This window comes from Ciconia boyciana, chromosome 10, assembly GCF_034638445.1.
Source record: "Ciconia boyciana chromosome 10, ASM3463844v1, whole genome shotgun sequence".
Classification (NCBI taxonomy): domain Eukaryota; kingdom Metazoa; phylum Chordata; class Aves; order Ciconiiformes; family Ciconiidae; genus Ciconia; species Ciconia boyciana.
This window is the reverse complement of record NC_132943.1, coordinates 24,894,192-24,914,041: the sequence shown is the minus strand read 5'-3', so window position 1 is coordinate 24,914,041 and position 19,850 is coordinate 24,894,192. Positions and strand designations below refer to the sequence as shown.

General features: G+C 36.4%; 1 protein-coding gene across 2 annotated transcripts in view; it reads left to right on the top strand.

Annotated features, from left to right (window-relative positions):
* OLA1 (Obg like ATPase 1) overlaps nucleotides 1-19,850 on the top strand; it is a 103,134-nt gene that overhangs the window by 41,012 nt on the left and 42,272 nt on the right. For both annotated transcript variants that reach the window (XM_072874584.1, XM_072874583.1), the window contains one exon: nucleotides 9,291-9,466. In XM_072874584.1, coding sequence (XP_072730685.1) covers nucleotides 9,291-9,466 — 176 coding nt within the window. The remainder of the gene's footprint in view (nucleotides 1-9,290; nucleotides 9,467-19,850) is intronic.

Below are 19,850 nucleotides of genomic sequence, written 5' to 3'. Positions count from 1 at the left end.
AACAATTTATGTAGTATGTCAGCCATCTCAAAGTTTTACATTGGGTGCTGCCCTTCCTTGTGTCTTCTGATAGTGAGTCCATGTGAATTACCATGTACTGTGGTCCTGGGTAAAGCGTGTTGTAAGAAGAGTAACCAAGGAGTTTGTCCCAAGCGCTATTTGGTGGGCAGTGCAGTGATAGTATTTCAAATATGATCAAGGGCAGTCAGAGTGAGCCCTCTGCAAACGGAGGCATGAAGGGCTCAAAGATTTATTCCTTCAGCTGTCAAATAATGTCCTTTACCCATTGTGACCAACTTGATAGCAAATCTCAGCAGGTAGAAGGTTTTGCCTGCAGTGTGTTGACTACATCCCAGTGGTACTAGGATGAAAGAGCAATTGCAAGTAAACACATTTTACATCTGAAATAAATCACTAATATTTGTCAGACAGTCTCAAGGGTTAAGGGCTCTGGAACAGGATTTAACAGATAAGGTAATTGGAGTGACTGTCTTGGTAACAACTTTTTGCTGTTAAAACTGCTTCCACCAGGAACAGAATCGTGGTTTCTTCTGCCGACTTACGTGTCCTGAAGTGAATTGCTTTGCCTCAGTGTTTCCCGGGGAGGTTATAATTCTCATCTCTGACCTTGTGCAGTACTTGCTTGACAAGTACTTTTATGCAAATGTAAATTCTTTGTATGCTCAGGAAGTTGATACTACAGTCATTTAAAATCCTGTATTGCTGCTACATGCTCTCATTGTATGTCTGCTGGTGCAGAAATAGACTTGCCCTTTTTTTTGTCAAATAGTCTCAATGGATTTGATATTGAAAAGACTGCCATTCAGCTGCTATTTCAGACTTTTGGGGAGGGGTGCTTGATTTGCACTCTCTTGACTGGTGCGGTATTAGGGCTCAGCAGGGTAAATGTAGCTGCTTATCTTTTGTATAGGTAAGTAATGAATTTGAGTCCTAATACCGCACCAGTCAAGAGAGCCCAAAGCAGCTGCTTTTACCATCCTGTGTCTGTATAGCCATATGGTATGCATCAACTGTAACGTTGTGTTCAAAGTAATTAATGCTGCAACTAATATTCTGAACTGTTTTTCTGTTGCTAAATATCAGCTAAACTTGAGAATGAAAACAAGTGTTTTTGATGGGGATTAAAACCTTTTCTTATATTTCTACGATGCAGGTAAAACAAAATAATTATTGCCACAGTGACTGCTTGCATTTTAAATAAATGTATACATATTATTTAAAAAAAATCTAGTTAACTTTAAAATATGTAAGTTTTCTTGTCATTTAGGGTTCTGTGAAGCTGATCATCAAGAGGGTTGCAAATCATTGGCAGTTTCTATTTTCAGAGTTCCACATCCCAGAGTAATTTGCTTTAATTTCACCCAATTTAACCTATACTTCACACCATCACCATTCAGCTTTAATAGCTATGTTCTATGCATAAGAAAAGCAGATAAATGTCCACAATTAGACTGCGAGTGATTACAACTAGTTAGGGCTTTATGAGGACAAAACTTAAAGGGCTGTAGCACAAAACAAAGCCACAAAAGATGTCTGAAAAAATTCTTTCTTCAGAAGTCAAGGTTTACTACAGCGTTTTATTTAATGTTTTTTGTACTTGATTTTGCTTATGTTGAAGATGTAGGCAGGTGCACCTTCTTCAACTGAAAATTACTGTGCTTAAAGAATATTAGGTTTGTGTTACAGGTGATTAATTTCACTTGAAATTAGCTTGCAAGGGAAAACATGCTAAACCTACTTTATTTGTTGGTTCTTTGTTAACACATACTATGTTTAAGAAGCTGTAAAATGTTGACTCTGACAGTATTCTTTTGCCCTTCTAATCATGAGTATGCATAGTAAAATGTACCATCATCGAAGTTTAATACTTTCTATAATGTTAAATGTACTTGTACTTCAGTCAGAAATAGCAGTATCTTTTACCGTTTAAATCTTTATAATACTGATGATAGCATGTCAAGCCAGTCTAAGTACAGATATTATTTATAATTTAATGTTTTTTGACACTTGTAGTCTTGTTTCTTTTGATAGCTCAAAGAAATACCCTGCTTCTAACCCCCCACCCAAGTTACCCTATTTTATTTCTTTTTGTTCTCTCGCCCATTCCCACCCCGGTAAGTGGCCAGATAGATATTAATGCTCATTTATTTCAGGGCTTATAACAGGGTATATATGTGTATTGTAATGTGCCATGTCAGTCTGTGACGAGCTGCTCTTTTTGATAATAGTCATTGAATGTATGCTGGAGAGGAAGTGCAAGTATCAATTATTCTCTAGGTCTGGTTTTTGGTGGTGTTATTAAACATTCTCTTATAGCTTATTGACAAAAAAGGCTGGTCATTACCCTAAATACCGATGGGAGTTTCAGCTTGTGATGCAGTTCAGATTCTGATCAAATTGTAAATATCCCTCTTAATTACAACATAACATATACCTATGCAGCTGCTTACCTTTTGTAAATGAATACAAGACGCCAAAATGCTGTTATGTGGAGCTTAATATTAGCCAAATATTTTGTTCCGTTTTACTTTAAGGATAAGGATCATTAAAGAAATGAAGCGACTGATATATCAAATATAAATTAATCTTGAAGATATTCATTAATTTCCATAATTGCAATTAGGAGCAGAATAAGATGTTTAGTAGTAGTATTTTGATTTGGTTTTTAGCATCTCGGTGGCAGCTTGGAGCAGCTAGAAACAATAAAGTTTAGGCTATAGGCAGCTTCATTTTTGTGTCAAACTAGTTTTATATGCTATACCATAAAACTTGCAGTCCAATCAGCAACTACATTTAAATACTGCAAACTGTGGCAGCAAAACAATAATTCTGCTGATTAGCCCCTTTCCATTTCTTGTAAGTGAACTGTTTATGCTGTTGAGTACCTTTTGAAAAAAGAAAAAGCCAAAACAGCCTTGATTAGTCAAGGAGTAATTGGATGACTTGATTTTAGCAAGAGAATGAATTGGTTGATGATAGCCTGTAACTAAGTGTAGTGGTTCTGTTCAGATGAATACATAACATACAGTCATCAGATCTTGACAGGTATAACATAAGCAATGCAAAAATCTCTGGAGGCTGAGAGGTAAATTTTGTCAAAGAATTTTGAAGCTGATTCTTGAAAGAAATGGAAAGAAACGTGCATACCATTAGATGATACCATTTAAAATGTGGCATTTGTTACTGCTGTGCTGTATACCTATTTATCTCCTGTTACTTTTCACATGTGAAGAAAATATGTAGTCTGTGTGTCCTGGCTGCCATCAAGACTGGACAGATAGACAGTTCCTGCTCTTCCTCAGGGAAAAAACAGAGTTGGGTTTCACATCTTCTCCAGCCAGTCATTCTGTTTTCTGGATCTTTTTTATCTAGTATCACTTGAAAGCAAAGTGCATAACCAGCTATCACCATGTTACTTCTTTAATGCCGCTTTTAAAATAGTTTTGGGCCTACCATACTTGGACCCAAACAGCCCAGATAAAGTGCTCAGCCGAAGATAAATCCTTCCCTGAAACTGAAGAATCCTTTAGGTTTGGGCCCACTGGCAACAGAAGAGGGATCTGGATGTGGAAGTGATCATTTCCAAGCTCCTCATTTCTAGTAACCTCAGGTGAAGTCATTACTTTTGGTGCTGTTAGATGGCAAAATGAATTCTGCTGCTGTGTTATGCTTAACTATTTTCCTATCTAAATACTTGCCTTGTTTTAGTAGCAGTATCTGCATGCCACTAAAACATTGTGGGAATTTACCGCAGCAGATTCATTTACTTACAGCAAGCTTGATGTTTCTAGCTCTGTAGTCTTTGTTCTTTTACACTAAAGGAAATGGCAGGGGTGTATCTTTCAAGCTAGAGTGCAAATCCATCAGCATTTTCTGGGAGATTATTTGAAAAAAGGCTTATAGCTAGGATACTTAAAATATAAAAGAAAGAGGTGGATTCCATTCAACTTCCTTTTGACTGACTTCTGATAAAAATATACTTTACCTCTGGTGGGATATGTGAGACACCAGAGAAGTCATAATCAATTTTTTAAATAATGAAATTACTGATTAGGATTTCCCAGGTCACCTTCCTGTATTGCTGTATGCTTAGCTTACTCGTTGACAAACAGATGCTGCTTTGGGGAGATTCTTAAGTCTATTTTATGTATATGTTTTTTCCTCCCCCTATGGTAAACTGATTCCTTTTTTCTCTTACAGTAGTATGCTATAGTTTCCTGTAGTAGAAGGAGGGCAGTTTTGGAGCACAGACAGTATAACTTTAGAAAGTAAGCAAAAGGAAGGTGCCGTGGTTTGGGGTAATGTTTGAGAAATGCCAAGTCCTTCTGTTCTAAAAGCAAATGCAGTTGATGAAGACATGGGAAGAACAATAGATTTTCATTATATTCATTGGTGAAGTTCATTGTCCATAGGTCATACTGTCTTGAGAATGCAGTGATATGGCTAGTTTTGGAGAAGCTCATATTAAATACCTTTTTTAATTAGTTTTTTTTTTCTGGAAATAATAAGTAAATAAATAAAGTGCCATAGTTAGATCAGTTTATTGTTTGATGAAATTCCAGAATATCACACAATCTTCTTTTTAAGACAAATTTTTTAGCACAAGTTTGAAAAAATTGATTTTTTAATGAAAACTTTGGAAGCTAGGCTACAGAGCTAAGCAGCCAGTAGCCTGGCAGGTGTGAGTATGCTGCAGAGGATAGTGTGTAGATAAGTTTCTAAGCTTGGAAAGGTCCCTCATATTTACAGAAGTTGAACCCTCATTATGTCGATAAGACAGACACATTATGCTTGAGGTTCACCGTATTTAAACACAGCTCATAATCAGCATGGGTTTTACCTCTGACACGTGACCGTGTTTGTGCTCTCTGTTCTTCTGCAACTGTCTCATTCTAGTCCTTTTCTTTCTCACCTGGATGCCCTGTTAGTATGATTTCAGGGAACATTTCTTCCCTCATTTTTCTACCAAGCTCTCTCAAGCTAGTAATCATCTTGAGATCAAAATAAGACTACCAAATCTCCTTTTCGCCCTCTCCCCATTATTTTTACTTACTGATTCTGTTGTAATCAGTGATCAGTATCAACCAATATTGGCATTTCTTTGTCAATTTTTATTTTTCATTTGCCTTCTTCAGAGAGCTACATGTCCATAAACTAACTGGTATTCTTTTTCTGCATGATACCCAACATAGTCTTACTTGTTCCTTCAGAAGACTGAAATTCTCATCTGTTTGCTGTCATCTTGCATCTCAAGACCTACCTTCCGTCCTTCCTGCTTCTTGCAATTCAGCATATTTTAGTGGGTCCTTTTTATTTTCAACAGGCTGCTTTTCTACATAGTGCTTGATATCAACTACTTATACTACTGCTTACCCAAGGTTCATGGCCTGTGTCCACCTTGTGCATCTTGTTCATCATACAGGTGTTGCACTATCTTTAATTGGACAGTGATGTCATTCTTAGTCCCCTATTCGTTATATTTTAAAATAGAGCCTTTGAGCTTTCTGTTTTGCTGCTGTGTATGCTGGAGGGAAGGAGGGGTTATCATATCATCTTCCCTAACAAAAGAGAGTTAAAGGCCTTGCTTGACAGAGGAATTGCACTCACTAATAAAGCAAAGGCAGAGAGACATATTAATACTATTAACAATGTATATCAGGTAAGATTTGTAGATTAATATTATAGTTCTTATTTTCATCTTTGTAAGTTGCAAATAATATACACATTTTCTGGTATGTCCTATTTCTTGAATCAGTTTTACAACTCCATTTTTTCCTACTACTTTACAGTTTTATGTAGACTGTTTTTTAAACCAGGGACTGGGTAAAACGTTATTCTAATAGTTTAACATTGTTAATTTCTCACAGTTGTACTTTTTCCAAGAGATCTCATCTTTCTCACAGAGCCTAATTCCTAAGGTTATCACCAGTTCTTGCTTGCTAAGTCTGCATTCCGCTCTGCAGACCAGAATTGAATTCCCTACAATGCTCAATGTGATTGTGCTAGACCATCATTACACAGCAGGCTTGAGGCTGGCATAACGGATTGCCCAAGATACATCCAACATGGATATTGAGACGAAGTTATAACTAAGGCTATTCCATCATAGCAGTGTCTCTCTCCCTTTTCCTTTCCTTCTTCCTTGAGTATCCCATCGTCTCGCTTCTGGCTAGGCTGTCAGTTAGGTTGATGACTGAAGTCAGCATTGACAACCCCTGAACAAGAGATTCACAAATAAAGCTGTTGCTTATCAAGAAGAGTCTCTCAGTTTATGCCAAGATCTGGACATTAATGCCAGTTTGGCCTTTTGTGTATACAAAATCTTATACCTACCACTTCCTTATGGACTGTGGCTGTCTCAGTGGGAAGAGGGTTAAATTTCTCTCCTCTAAGTGTTCGTGATAACTTAAGAAAAAATCTACCATGATTAATTTAATGGATTTCCTACTTGATTAGAAGGGAATTGTATGACCTTTGTCAGCACACCTGTTGATAGGTTTTCTCCTTTCCAAGTTAGGAAAATGCACTTTTCCTCTAAATGTAGAATTGAAAATTTAAGCTCAAAATCCAGCGTTTTAATGGAATATGCAACTAGTGTTCATTTCTTCCATGAGAAGAGTCGAGCAACCCAGTGAGGAGGAGAGAAGGCTAAATTGTTGCCTTGAATAGGAAATCATCAGCTCAGTAGAGGGGCTCCTTACATGACGAAGCAACTACCTGTTGCCAGACATGGGTCTCTTGTCATCAGTGTTGCCTAAATGAGCTGCAGGATAGCTGCTGACACAGGCATGAGGACAGCTGATGGGAGGAGGAGACTTGAAGAAAACTCTGGCAGAACGTTTAAGTGTCCATGGGTTAAAGCATTTAGTGGACTGAGAAGAGACCGAAGGTGAAATGTATAGATTCAATTTTGTAGGGGTGGAATTACACTGAATTAGTTGGTTTTGGATGAATAAAGAACTGGATTTTTTTGTGAAAAGGAATGGGAAGATGTGAAGAAATGAAGATAATTGCTGGAGAATTATTTTACTGTTGCTGAAGAAAATGGAAAAATATAACTAATATATAAGCTGTGTTTTGTTATTACTGACTAATTCACCTTACACTTGCTTTTTCAGAAAAACTTCATTCTTCCTTAAGACCAGAACAAGCTGTTTACTTTACTTTTTGTTTTTATGTTCTAAATGTGAGATCTTCATAGTCATGGAACTTTTCTCCTGGCTTTAACAGCATGGGGGGTTTTTTGTTGTTTTTTAAACCCATGGACACCAAATGCAGAAGGAAGATGTAAACAATTTGAGAATGTATTATTGAGATGGTAATGGACACTTTTTTCTTGATACAAGGAAGAAAGATAAACTTCTTACTTTTTTAGCTGCATAAATACTACTCATCTGCTGAGAAGGCTGGACAGGTAGACTTTTCTTTGATCTGTATGGTGACATCTTCCTACTTTTTTTCCCACCTTTTTATTAGTATTTTCCTTGTAAATCAGAACAGAGCTGTTAAATTGTGTTTTCTAGTATTTGTTCATCCAAACAGTTCATGTCCCATTGAGTCAGGCATGCAGATAGGGATTTGTAGAAGGCAAAGGCTACAGTATCTCTTCCTTAATTGCCTGGCATGGGTATGGGTTAGTGTAGTGAGTTTCCATTTGACAGAGGAGCCTGTTCTCCCGCCACGGCCAGCATCAGAGTTGGATCTATTGCTGAGGTGATTTTCTTTGTACCAAGGGAGCTCATTGATGATCTTTGGAGACAGACAGCTGAGGGGAGAGGAGGGAACTTCTGGTAACCACTGTTTAAAGACTTTTCATAAGTTTATGTGAAAATCATTTTGACATTTGACTGTCAACAACATTTTAAACCTGTGTACTATGTGTTTTGATGTAAAATCTTTATTGCTAAAACCACTATTTTCAGTAAGTTAAAAGAAACGATGAAGTTTAAGATGTGCATGACAACAAAGAACCCAAACTTTCTGTATATCAGTTAAGGAAGTATTTGTAGTTTACCCTGTTTCCTATCTTATATTTAGTACACAAGATGCCTTGGGGTTTTTTGCTCATGTAAAAAATAAGTTGATTTTCATTTTGGTAATATTAAAATAAAATTATTTTTGTGGTTGATTTCTCAGGCATATCTTTAATGTTACAGGATAGGCATGCAAATACTCTGAAAATTGGCCCAGGAATAAGTAATAAACTTTTTAATTGTTAATATTTTTATATCTAAAATATGTATTGATTTTTTTGGGGGGTAGGGGTTTTTTTGGTGATGCTGCTTATCTGATAATTTAAATCCTAGTTGAATTATGTTGCCAGATTGTCTTCAGAAGGGCATGAAGTCAGCACACATGCTTCAGTAATATCTGGTTGTTTTACCCTTATGTTTCCAGTTGGCAATTTGAAATTATGGCTTCAACTGCACTTTAAATATGTGATAATAGCATGTGTTTCTAATAAGGGCCAGCACCATTTTGTTCAGATAGTGTGAATGGTTGTCACTCATATATGACAAATGCACCTTCATCTGCTTCTTTGATGGCCCCCTAAAAACCATACCCTCAAATCAGGCCGATGAAATTAGCTGCTGTGTAAATTGTGTGTCTGAGTGGTTCATTATCTAATCACCGTCAGAACCACAGTGATAAAGTAGATTGAAACAGGGACGAGGTCTGCCAGATGATTTCAGGCCTTTTTTTTCTAAGCCCTGTTTCCCTTGGAAACACTAAGAGTCGTTCAGAACTTCAGAATTCTTTGTCTAGAACTTCTTTTTTTCTTAATGCATAAAATTGGTCAGCCAGTGAGGGCTGCCAGGGTGATTTGTAAGGTTTTCTTTCCACGAGTCTTTTAGTCATTACTGCGTGTATTAAAATGTTCTGCAATGTTCAATTTAGCTACTATGTTTGCTACTGCTAGGTTGGATACTGTTAAATACAGTGGTACCTATTTTCAGGAAAGTGCTCTAGCCTGTTCCTATTTAAAAGAAACTCTTAAGGATGTGTTAAGTGCTCTCCTGAAATGGCAAAGTGCTGTGCTTTGTGTGCATCTGTATAAAGCTTTGGATTCTGGAGTTGATAATGTAAATCAACATACTAAACCAGTATGATATAAAATATTGCAGGTGACACTTGTATGCGGGCAGTGTGACAGACCTACTGACTTTACTTTTTCATCTCAAAATCTTGTGACTCTTAATAGTATGTTGTAAATACATATTTCTTGTCTTTTTAGCTTAATACATAATTTAAGTGTTCTTTTGTTTTAGGAGCATTTGAAGATGATGATATCACTCATGTTGAAGGAAGTGTAGATCCTGTTCGTGACATTGAAATAATACATGAGGAACTTAGACTTAAAGATGAGGAGCTGATCATGCAGAGTATAGACAAGCTTGAAAAAGTAGCTGTAAGAGGAGGAGACAAGAAATTAAAACCTGAATATGTAAGTATAAGTATATGACCTATAAAAGTAGGTCATTACGTACTCTCTGTATTGAATTGAAATTTTTCTATTGTTGTGTTTCATTATTGGTCTCCCACATGTGTAATACGAAACACTACTACTATTTTTATGTGTATTTTGAAGTAATTACTATTATGAGTTGAAAAATTATTAGAATTAATTATTTGCTGTGTTGACAGTGTAAGATTTCACTGATAAAGCTAATTGTAATTTTTTAAATTTAACTTATTTTCTTGCTGACACAGCTTTATATGAGAATTGCCAATGCTTTGTCAAACTTACATCAGTGTTTAGTTGTAATTCAAAGTGCAGCAGTCACTTCTGAATTATTCTTGCTGTTAAGTTCTAGTCTGACATTGATACTAGTATTCCTGTAGCCACCAAGTGAAGATATTTTTTTGGTGTCGTTGCACTTCGTGCCTTTTAGCGCATGTTAAATAAAGACTGCTAGTTGAAATTAATTTTAGAATGTTATTGTGGAAAGCTGCTTAAATGAGCTCAATTATCACAGGGTAGTAGTGGTGATTCTTTGTAAATTAGAGATGTATGGTAATTGTCAACTTTGAAGTATATTTTTGTAAATAATTATTTTACTGCCACTTGGCTTTTGAGTCTGCTACACTTTGCCAGTAGTCTAGTTATTAATTTTTCTTTATTTCATTAATCTTCTATAAATAGTTCAGGTGGTATATAAAGCGCATTCTCTAATTATTACAGCAGTGTATCAGTGTGGAAATAGACTATTTATGCTTAACAATTAAGTAGTAAAAAATACTGTTTTCTCCCATGGCTTTTTAGATAGCAAGTAGTAAGAAAAACATTGTCATATCAGTGCTGGTGTTCTAGTTTATCAGCATTGAAGTGCAATGAAATTTGTTGGCCCTACCTAGTGTTTGGAAGTGAACAGGAACTGAAACTGAACATCCGTCTCCAAAATGTTCATCTTCATGATGCAGTGTTAAAAAGCACTACTTTGGTAGCTTCTGTGGGTGAAGAACTGGTCTTCATCTAGCTTGAAAAGTATTTTATTCCCTGATTGATCTAAGCCAGAAAAAATAGCTATTGTTGGATGATTTGAAGGCTTTCATGTAAGCCCAGAGAGAGAGAAGCAGGTATGCTTCATTTAAGGTCTTATCTGACATGTGTCAACCCAGTCTTGGGTACATGTGGCCAGTGATTTTTATCTTTTACAAAAGGTTGCACCTGCCTAGAGGAACAGTGCAGCTTATGCCTACAGTTTCAAATAGCATCCACACAGTCTTTCACCTTTTAATTAATCTTAAAAGAAAGGAGCAAGCGAAAATCCTGTCCGTAGCGAATGCAAAGTTCAGCCTGAAGCTAAATTTTACCTTGGTATGAGATGATGAAAATGAGGAGTGTTGTGATACTGTTCTGCCCCAGTCTTGAGCTCTTCTCGCTTACTTTCTTGTGTAGCTGTCTTTGGAAACAGCTTTGCTCAGCTCCTCATGATGGAGATGTTCTTGTCCAGTTTTTGAGTGTACCTCTCTGGATGCTTTGAGGGTTTCATATCATACTCTGTGTTCTTCCTGTGCTAAGGAAGAAGTCAGCACTTCAGTGATTGCAAAGAGACATACCTGAAGTGTGTTTTAAATAAAATTCTTAACAGTCATCATGTAACTGTAGTGGGTGGTAGGTACAGTTACTGTTGTACAACAGAGCTGCTCTTACTCATTTTTTAACTACAGGAAGTTGGTATGTGTTTGAAAAAAAGAAAATATCAGATTATTCTCAAATCAATGGAGACAGTAAATAAAAAACTCAAATCTAGAAATGCAATTTAAATTAATTAAATAAAACTTTAAAATTTGCATTATTAATCTGTCTTTACCCAGCTTCAGTTTCTCATCCTTCTCTTTGCCTTTTCCTTCAGTCTCCTAACTATGACTTCATCTGTAGTTCACCCGTCAAAATGACTTTGTCATCTTGTGTTTGTAACTTACACTTCCTGTCATTCCTTGGGGTTTTTTTTTTATGCTTTCTTTATGAACACACGCACAGAAAACACCAGGTTCTTGAAGTCGTGTTGCTCTGCCAGTTCTGTTCTCAGTTAACAGCTGTTACACTTGACCAGTCTCAGCTGAGTTTGTCAACAACAATAGAGATTTCAAAGGCATTAAATTCCTTTGTTTCTTGGAAAGGGGTGGCTGAATAGAGTGGAGGGGCACAAATTAATGCTTCTCTTGAGACAAAGGCTGCACGTAGGAACTAAAGTCGCTAGGGAATCCCTTCAGGGAAGTGCTGTGGGGCATCATGTCTGAGAGCCCTGCTGATCTCAGACCTTCTTGCTTGTCTTCCTTTGTGACTTCTATGCTTGAATTGTAAGGTAGGCAGTACACCTTAGTAAAATGGACTTTTTTTAATGGTAAAGGCCTGTGAAAGCTCTGCCTGGTTACTTTTATTTTCCTAGTAAATCAATCCTTAGGCCTAGTTACACAGCTTCTACAAATAGATTTGTGTAGTTGTAAGATTGTAACAGCAATTCTTGGGATTTTCCAGCCACTAGATGGGTTTATTTAGATGTTCAGCCACTGGGTTGTAAGGCACTCCTGTACAGTTTGCTTTACCTCTTTTCCTTGAATGTTTTGTGTTGCAGGGAAGGGCTATGGTTGCATTTATGTAGTATACTACGTGATTAACTGTGTGGTAAATGACTTGTGGGTCTAGGAGAGAAACCATATGGGATTGGTGAAAAAAACAGTTAAAGGCTATGCCTCCCCAAAGCAGTAGCCAAATGTTAGGAGTGTATTTTGGCTGTTTGATCATTCTGCATTTCCCAAATCTGTTGCATTTTGCAGTTAGCTTGCTGGGCACAGAGAGAGTTCCCTGTCCAGCACAATTTATAATGTTGTTTCCATGTGGCTTGTGGCTACTGTTCAAGGCTTCATCTTTCCAGGGCAGAAGAGTCATTAAGAGACAGTATAGACTGGAATTAATACTTTTTTTCAAACAGGTTGTCTTAAAAAAAAAAAGGGGGGGGGGAAGGGAGGGGCTGGGAGATAACTTAAAAAGGCAAATCCTGAGAAGTTATTTACCAGTATAATACATAGCCATTGCTAATGCGCTGTTCTTTCCATAGCAGAGGTGCACAACAAACAGCTCTTGTCTGTGCTCTGAGTGTTCCCAGTCATTTTCCCTTTCAGGAAAACTAGGAGGTTACAAGTGAAAAAATTTGGTATTTGTAGGTTGTTTTGGTTTTGTTTTGTTTTTAAGGCACGTTAACATTTTAGTCTCTCTTTTTTCATTGCTTTCCTTTTCCCATCCTTTTGAGTGTAATTTAAGGTAAAGACACTTGAGAATTTCTGAAGAATTTTAACTGGTTGAGAGTTGTGAAAGTTCTGTGGTTCATTCAGATAAAGATATTGCAAGCTTTCTTGCCTGTATTGCTTTCAGACCCTTCACTGGCCTGCTTTCCCCTGCTGAACAAATACATCTAGCACTTGAATTGCATTCTTCATTTCTTTCCACTTTTTTTGAGATCTATTGAGGAAGAACACTATATAAGGTTAGGGAAAGAAGAAGGAGGTGAGGAAAGAAAAGAAATAATATTGATCTTAGTCAAGTATGTTTTTCCTTTGGTAGTTTGCTGAATATAACAAATAACCTTAATATTGAAAGCTAAGGAAAAGTTACTAATTTCAGAGAGGCTATAATCTCTGTGTGACCTGTGTAAACTTATTGTTGGCATCAAAGGGGATTTTGCTGTGTGTTTCACAGAACCTAGTTGAAAGTAGAAGTCATTCTTCTTATTTCATAAATATGAATTGTCTGCTTTAGAGGATTCTCTTTATCAGTAAGCCTCCACAACTGTAACTTGATAGTCTGAAATCTCCAAAAGGTTTATAAGGAGAAAAAAAGAAAATTGTCTGTCTGTATCAGTCAACAGTTCTTAAATCTGAGATTTGTATTTGATTGCCCTCCTTCTCACACCTGTGTTCTAACTTGTTAATTATAATTTTTCCTTTGCGGAAGCCCACATTCCATACAGTTGGTAATCTTACCTTTGTGCAGTGACCTGGCTTTGCAGTTGAATACAGTGTTAACCGTTCGCTCTGTCTCTCAGAGAATTGATTTCTCAATCCCCTGTCAGCAGAAATAAAATAGCCAACTGCTGTCTAGGAGCCATCAATGAAATACTTTTGAAGTTCTACTTAAAAATCAGTGACACGATATGGTCCAAGATCAGCAACATGTAATGTTGACATAGGCTTGGAATAGCTTCCTTTACATGTATATTTTTGTCTGTTTTGCAAGTGTTCTCACTGCTTTCTTAGAAATGACTGTCTGCTTTTACTAAGGGTACTATGCTCTCAGACTCAGTATACCTTTAAATATTATTTTGGCTATAACCTTCTAAAGATATATTATAGAATAAAAATACCCCTGTTATTTGCATGTATTAAACCAGCGTGAATATAATTTCAGAAGGCAATCAGAGTAATTTTGATTTTATATTTTAAATCTGTCTGGTCCTGGTATCTGCAGAGACATGAGAAAGATATTGAGTTAAACTTTATTATTAGCTTATTATTCATCTGTCATTTTGGGTAGCAGGAGATTTCAAAGTAAAATTCAAATATGTATGAATTTATAGATGAGAATGTACAAATTTTAAAACTTGTTTTAAAAATATATATTTTTTAATTTATGGGATTTTCAGTCCTGGAGACAGAAGTCTTCAAGTTAATACAATGTAATATAGTTAAGTGAACATTATTGCAGGATTCTCTTCCATTACCATTCCTGTGTGATTCAGTTCTAGTCCTTAAAGATTTACCCTCTGCAGTAGATAGCTATTCCTTCAGCCCTTTGTTAGTGCACCGAATCTTGAATTCCACCACAGAATAATTCTTAGTGGTAATGGTATTGTGATTTATATATCTGACCACAAGAATATTATTTATAGTTGAGTTCATGCAGATTATTAACGTTAGTGATATGAAGACAATATCTTTAGGTCAATATCAATGTCCGCAGTGTCTGAGCTTCCACTTTTCAGTTGAAAGGCGGCTTTTACAGTAGGCCAGGATCAATGTTCACTGCATTTGAACTTCCAGTTTTCAGTTGAAAGGGGTGCTTTTACAAGTCCTGCGAGATATCTAAATTCCATTGTTAAAGTCTGTCAATTTTAAAATAAGATTAGTTTTTCAAATCAAACACATTTTGTAAGAGCAAAAGTAATTGCAGTTATGAACAGAACAGTTAGAGACTCCTTTTTAAGGTAATGGTACCAGAACCATCTAGTGCATATTTAACTTAGAAGAAAGGCATCAAGCTTTGTTTTGTTACTGCGATGGATGATGAACTAATAATTGAATCAATGGCCATAGGCATGGAGGATAAGTATCTGTCGGCATATATGTACTATGCGGAGTAAAGCAAAATCTTCCTAATGATGCTTTAAGTAGCTTTAATCCCTTCCTTCCTCTTCCCTTCCATTTAATGTCTTGCTCCTGTCCTGATAATACTGTAACTGTTTGAAAGATGTTTTTTTGTTCATTTAAAATTACCGATATGGTGTGGGAGATAGTTCACAAACAGCAGAGAGCTGGTAAATTTAGTTTCTTCTCATTACCAATATATGGTAGGTGAAAACAGGGTGAAAATCTTTCCTTCCTGCAATATTCTGATGAATGGAATGGTGCGGAGCAGAATTCGCTGACCTCGTGTCGTGCTGCAAGCATTTGCCAGAGTTCTCACGGATGGATGAACTCTTATTTCCTCTAACTGATGATGTCAGCTGGGAATTTTCACCTTTCTTTCATTCCATGTTGAAGATAAATACAGCGATGAATTGGTTTGGTTTTTCTTTTTTTTTTGCCAGTTTCTTTGGTCTCCTTTTGTGAGGAGAGTTTGAGAGGCCAGTTTGTTCCACTGAAGATGGAAGGAAAGGAGCAGCATACGCGTACACTGTTGACATACTTTCTGCTGATGGCTGTTACAATTAGTAACTTCAATGTTAAATCATAGGGAATTGAGGAAATATTTATATTCTTAATGCATATAATTATGCCTAAAATCTTTAGTGGACCATTTACTGTGCTTAATGTGGTATTTAGAGGAAATTAAAGTTCATTCTGGAGAACATTTTGAATGTAACAGGAAAATATTCATGGCAGATGTTTGTGAATTAATTGGTAGTAAAGCCTGACTTAAAAGTACATAATGTGTAAATACACGTTTGGATTTCTTTTGGTATTATCAGTACACAAAGAGAAGTCAATGCTTAAATACTTTCTGTCAAGGCTGATCTTTCCTGTGTAGATTTGAACAGTGGCTTAAAGTAATTACTTTTGTAAATAATGTCTGTCTGAGTATGTCTAGATCCAAGCCATGGTGTAATTTTTAAATAGTATATACATATGCCAAAATAACTCCATATATGAATAGTTGTGTTCTGAAAAAGACACCTTTTTCAATTGGCTTAATTCACATCTAGAACAAATGCATTCGCACATGGATTTATTTGGAAATAAGTGTGTGTGGACTAATGCAGTAGGAAAAGTTTAGTGGAACTCTACGGAAGATGTTGCATTTTACTTTTCAGTGTAATTTCGCTATTCTGCATTTCTGAACTGCTAGAAATAATCACTTGTAGATAGACTGCTTTCTGTATTCTTGCCTATGTTTTTCTTTGGGAAGCTACAAATGACTATATCATTTTATGTATAACACCTTAGAACCCACACAGATGACCCACACAGGAGAATTTGGGGACTACTGACATGAATTACATTGCCTGGAATGCTTGTAGGATGTTTTGGGTGAAAGTACTTGCTGTGGTTCATAAACATTACTGGCATCTAGCTCTCAGTAAATCTTATATCATGTACAGCTTGTACTGGCTCTGTTAGAAGGTATTGAATAGAAGAAAGGATAATACACTTGTCCTAAATCCATTACTTCTCCCATTGTATTTTTATTAAAGTCAGTGAGCAAGGGAATTGTAAGAGATTAGACATTGTTTTGTACCACAGAGGAGCTCATTGTCTCTCCAGTTGATGCTGTACCTGACTTGTTCTCTTTCTTGCACCCAGATGCTACAGCTTATTTAAGCACTTAACACAATTGTAAAACATGATCTAACCTTTTTTTTTAAACTGCAAAATTTGTCTTAATTGTCCTTTAAAAATACCACTGTTTCTAAACATTGTTTTTACAATAAATTCTTAGTGACTTTAGCCTCACTCTTTTAAATTGCCAGAAAACCTCCAGGAAAAGGAGAGAACTGAGGCTGTGCTAAATAGAACTGAAAAAGATTTCCAAGGAAAGCCATGAATGGAAGGACTGTGGGCACGGTGCACGCCTTACACCTTGCCTTAACAAGGAAATTGGTGTGCACACAGTAAATTATTTTTGGCGGAGCACAGTTTAACTAGTTGTGACTACTCTTTACCTCAAATAGCATAGTTCTCTATCTGTATCTGAAAAACCATCATAGCTATTTTGCAGGCCAGATGGAATACTAATTATTATCTAGTTTGATCTCTTGCATATCCCAGTTTCATTCTCACAATTGTGGTTAAAATAGAATATATGTCTTAGGGGAAAAAAATTAACCTTTATTTAAGGCTAGAGATAAATTACTGTAACTTGCATAAGCTGTGCCAGTGATTAATTATCTTTACTGTTTAGAAATAACACAGCTTTAGTCTGTATTTGTCAAGCTTCAACTTTCAGCCATTTGATTTCTGTATGCTAGTGTGAAAAACCCTGTACTGTGTGAGTTTTTTGTTAATATATATATATATGAAATGCAAAAAGAATAAAAGCATAAGATTTAAGCACACTGAGTCTTCATGTACAAGGACTTTTTCAAAACCTTTTATTTTTCTCCAGTTTTTCAGTATTTCAACAGAGATGAGTGTAGAGTTATTCACATTGGGCATTAGCCTGTTTATATAGTCAAAGATTGTATTAGTCTTTTGGTTACAGTACAGCTTGCTTGCGACCCTCAAGTCTTCTCACTCACTTGCAAGAGGGAGGTCCTCTACCTGCTAAATACTGTATCCACCCTCCCTTGTCTCCTACCCAGCAAGTGTATGAACTTGAATTTATTGTACTGAAAAACGTTGTTTGCTTTCACTAAATCTGTCTAGCAGTTCTGGTCACTACACACATGATTCACGTTGTTAGTAATTTACTATGCTCTTATAGGCTACTTACCTTCATTATTGATATGCTATGCTGTTGGACTTCTCTGTGAAATGAGAGGAGCTAACTAAGAGCTACAGGTAATGTTTTAGGTACTCCTTGTAGCTTTTCTGAGGAGCAGAGCAGTGAAAATGATAGAATTTTGGACAACTGAAACATTTTAATAAAAAGTGTTTAACTGCTTTTTAAGTGTTTACAGGGAGCTGGTCAGTTATTACATCTTGGAAGTTTTGAAGGGAATGAATAAGGTGCTGAGAAACACTTCATACTTCCTAGAAACATCTCCCTTGGTGGGGGGAGAAAAGCCTACTGTACCCACATTTACTCTCTGTGGTAGCGGAGACTTTTGCACTGCCTGCAGGATCACGGAGAATTCACTTGCACTTTGAAGTGTGAAGTGATAATCCTCACAACTGCTTACTTCTTTATTAAATTTGCGGAAGTTAATTACATGCCCTGCTAATTTACAACAAAAAACGCACAATTCTCTGATGCCAAGTAGGCAAGTGAGTTTTCCAAGCTTCAGTTTAGTCCCTCATGCTGTAAGAAGAATTTGGCATTGGCACACATTATTACTATCATCCATCCAGAGAGTTTATTAATGTATGCACATTTTTCTACACAGTAGTGTCTCATGAGCATGTCTTGATAAATCTCCTAAATACAATTTAAATGTATTTCTTTATAGTATTTTATACTGTTGGGACTTATTGTTAAAGTCCTGCTTAGCATTTGTGGGTTGACTACTTGCCGCCTTTGGAAAATGAGAGCAGGTTGTAAATTAAAATCACTGTATTGCATATGGCTAAATATACTAAGTATTCACATGTGCTAAGTATATTGCCAAGGATATAGTCAGAAATTAACTGATGTTTAAAACAGTAGTATTTGATATTCATGAAGTTTGCTGTATTTCATATGCCTTGACAACTGTAAGTAAATTGGATTTTGGGGGGGGTTTTGGTGGCTTTTAAAATGGGGCTTGCTATAATATTGCTAGCTGAAAAACAGAACAAGAATAACCCTCTCATCAAACAAGGAGAAGTGGATCATTCTGCTGGTGACAGATTGACCTCAAAGTGTGCAACTGGGGAGGCCAGATCTAATGAAACAAAGTGGATCATTGCTCAGTATTCTGTTATTAAGCATCTCAGAGTTAACTAGAGTAGTGATTAAATGTGTTTAAATGACTATTACAGTGATAGTGAAGATGATAAGGTCAGTTCATACTCTTTCACCAGGCCTAAACAGAAGCAATTAATAAAACAAAAAATGGTGCTACCTGAGAAATAACTTGAAAATGTGCTTTTTGTGTGTTTGTTTGTATTAGTATTGGGGCAGCCGAGTGAAAAAGAAATATGTGGAAATAGTTGCCTTTCTTCATATTGTCATTAGTATTTAATGATTTCTTTTTAAGGGATCATATGAAATCTCATTTAAATGGGATACCACCATTGATGCAGGGGACTCTGAGTTCATTTGTCCCTTTTTTTCCATTTCTGGACTCTCTGCCTTACATTCTGCATGGTGCAACTGCCCGGATAGTCCATCAGAGAAAATTTGACTTTGAATAATTATTTCCAATTTTTTTCTGTGTGTCTTACTGCCTCACCAGCTTCAGACATAAATGCTGTATTTGCTTATAAGTTTCCATCCTTTTATCTAAAGTTTTCCAATACTTTGCCACGTTCTCTGTAAAACCAAAATTGCAAGTATACAGCTGTCGGTTCTTCCCAGCCTAATCAGTTGTTGGTCAGCCTTCCCTGCAGAAGTTAGCCATGTAGTTACTCCTTTAGAACAACAGTTGCAAACAGCACCAAGTCAGGTACCTAAATGAGAACTCTGAAAAATTAGGTCTGTGCCAAAATGGGTTTAGATGTGTCACTGTAGGTAGCAGGTGAATCTGGAAGAGAAGTTCTGATTGACAACTATGTGCTTACATAGGCGTTAGGAAGACCAAACTTTATTTGCAGTGTTGATGGTTGAAATTTTCTGGAGGTTCTGCGTTATGTAGCTACCCTTAACTTAAAGTGTGATTAAAAACCATTTCATTGCTGCTTAAGCCTAAAAGATTGGTTTTGATAACTTGTGCTATAATGTTTTTTTCTGCCATTTTTTTATTGACTCCAATTTATAGGCAATAATGCATTGCTACTGGGGGGGAACTGTAATGCCGAAAGCCACATGGTAG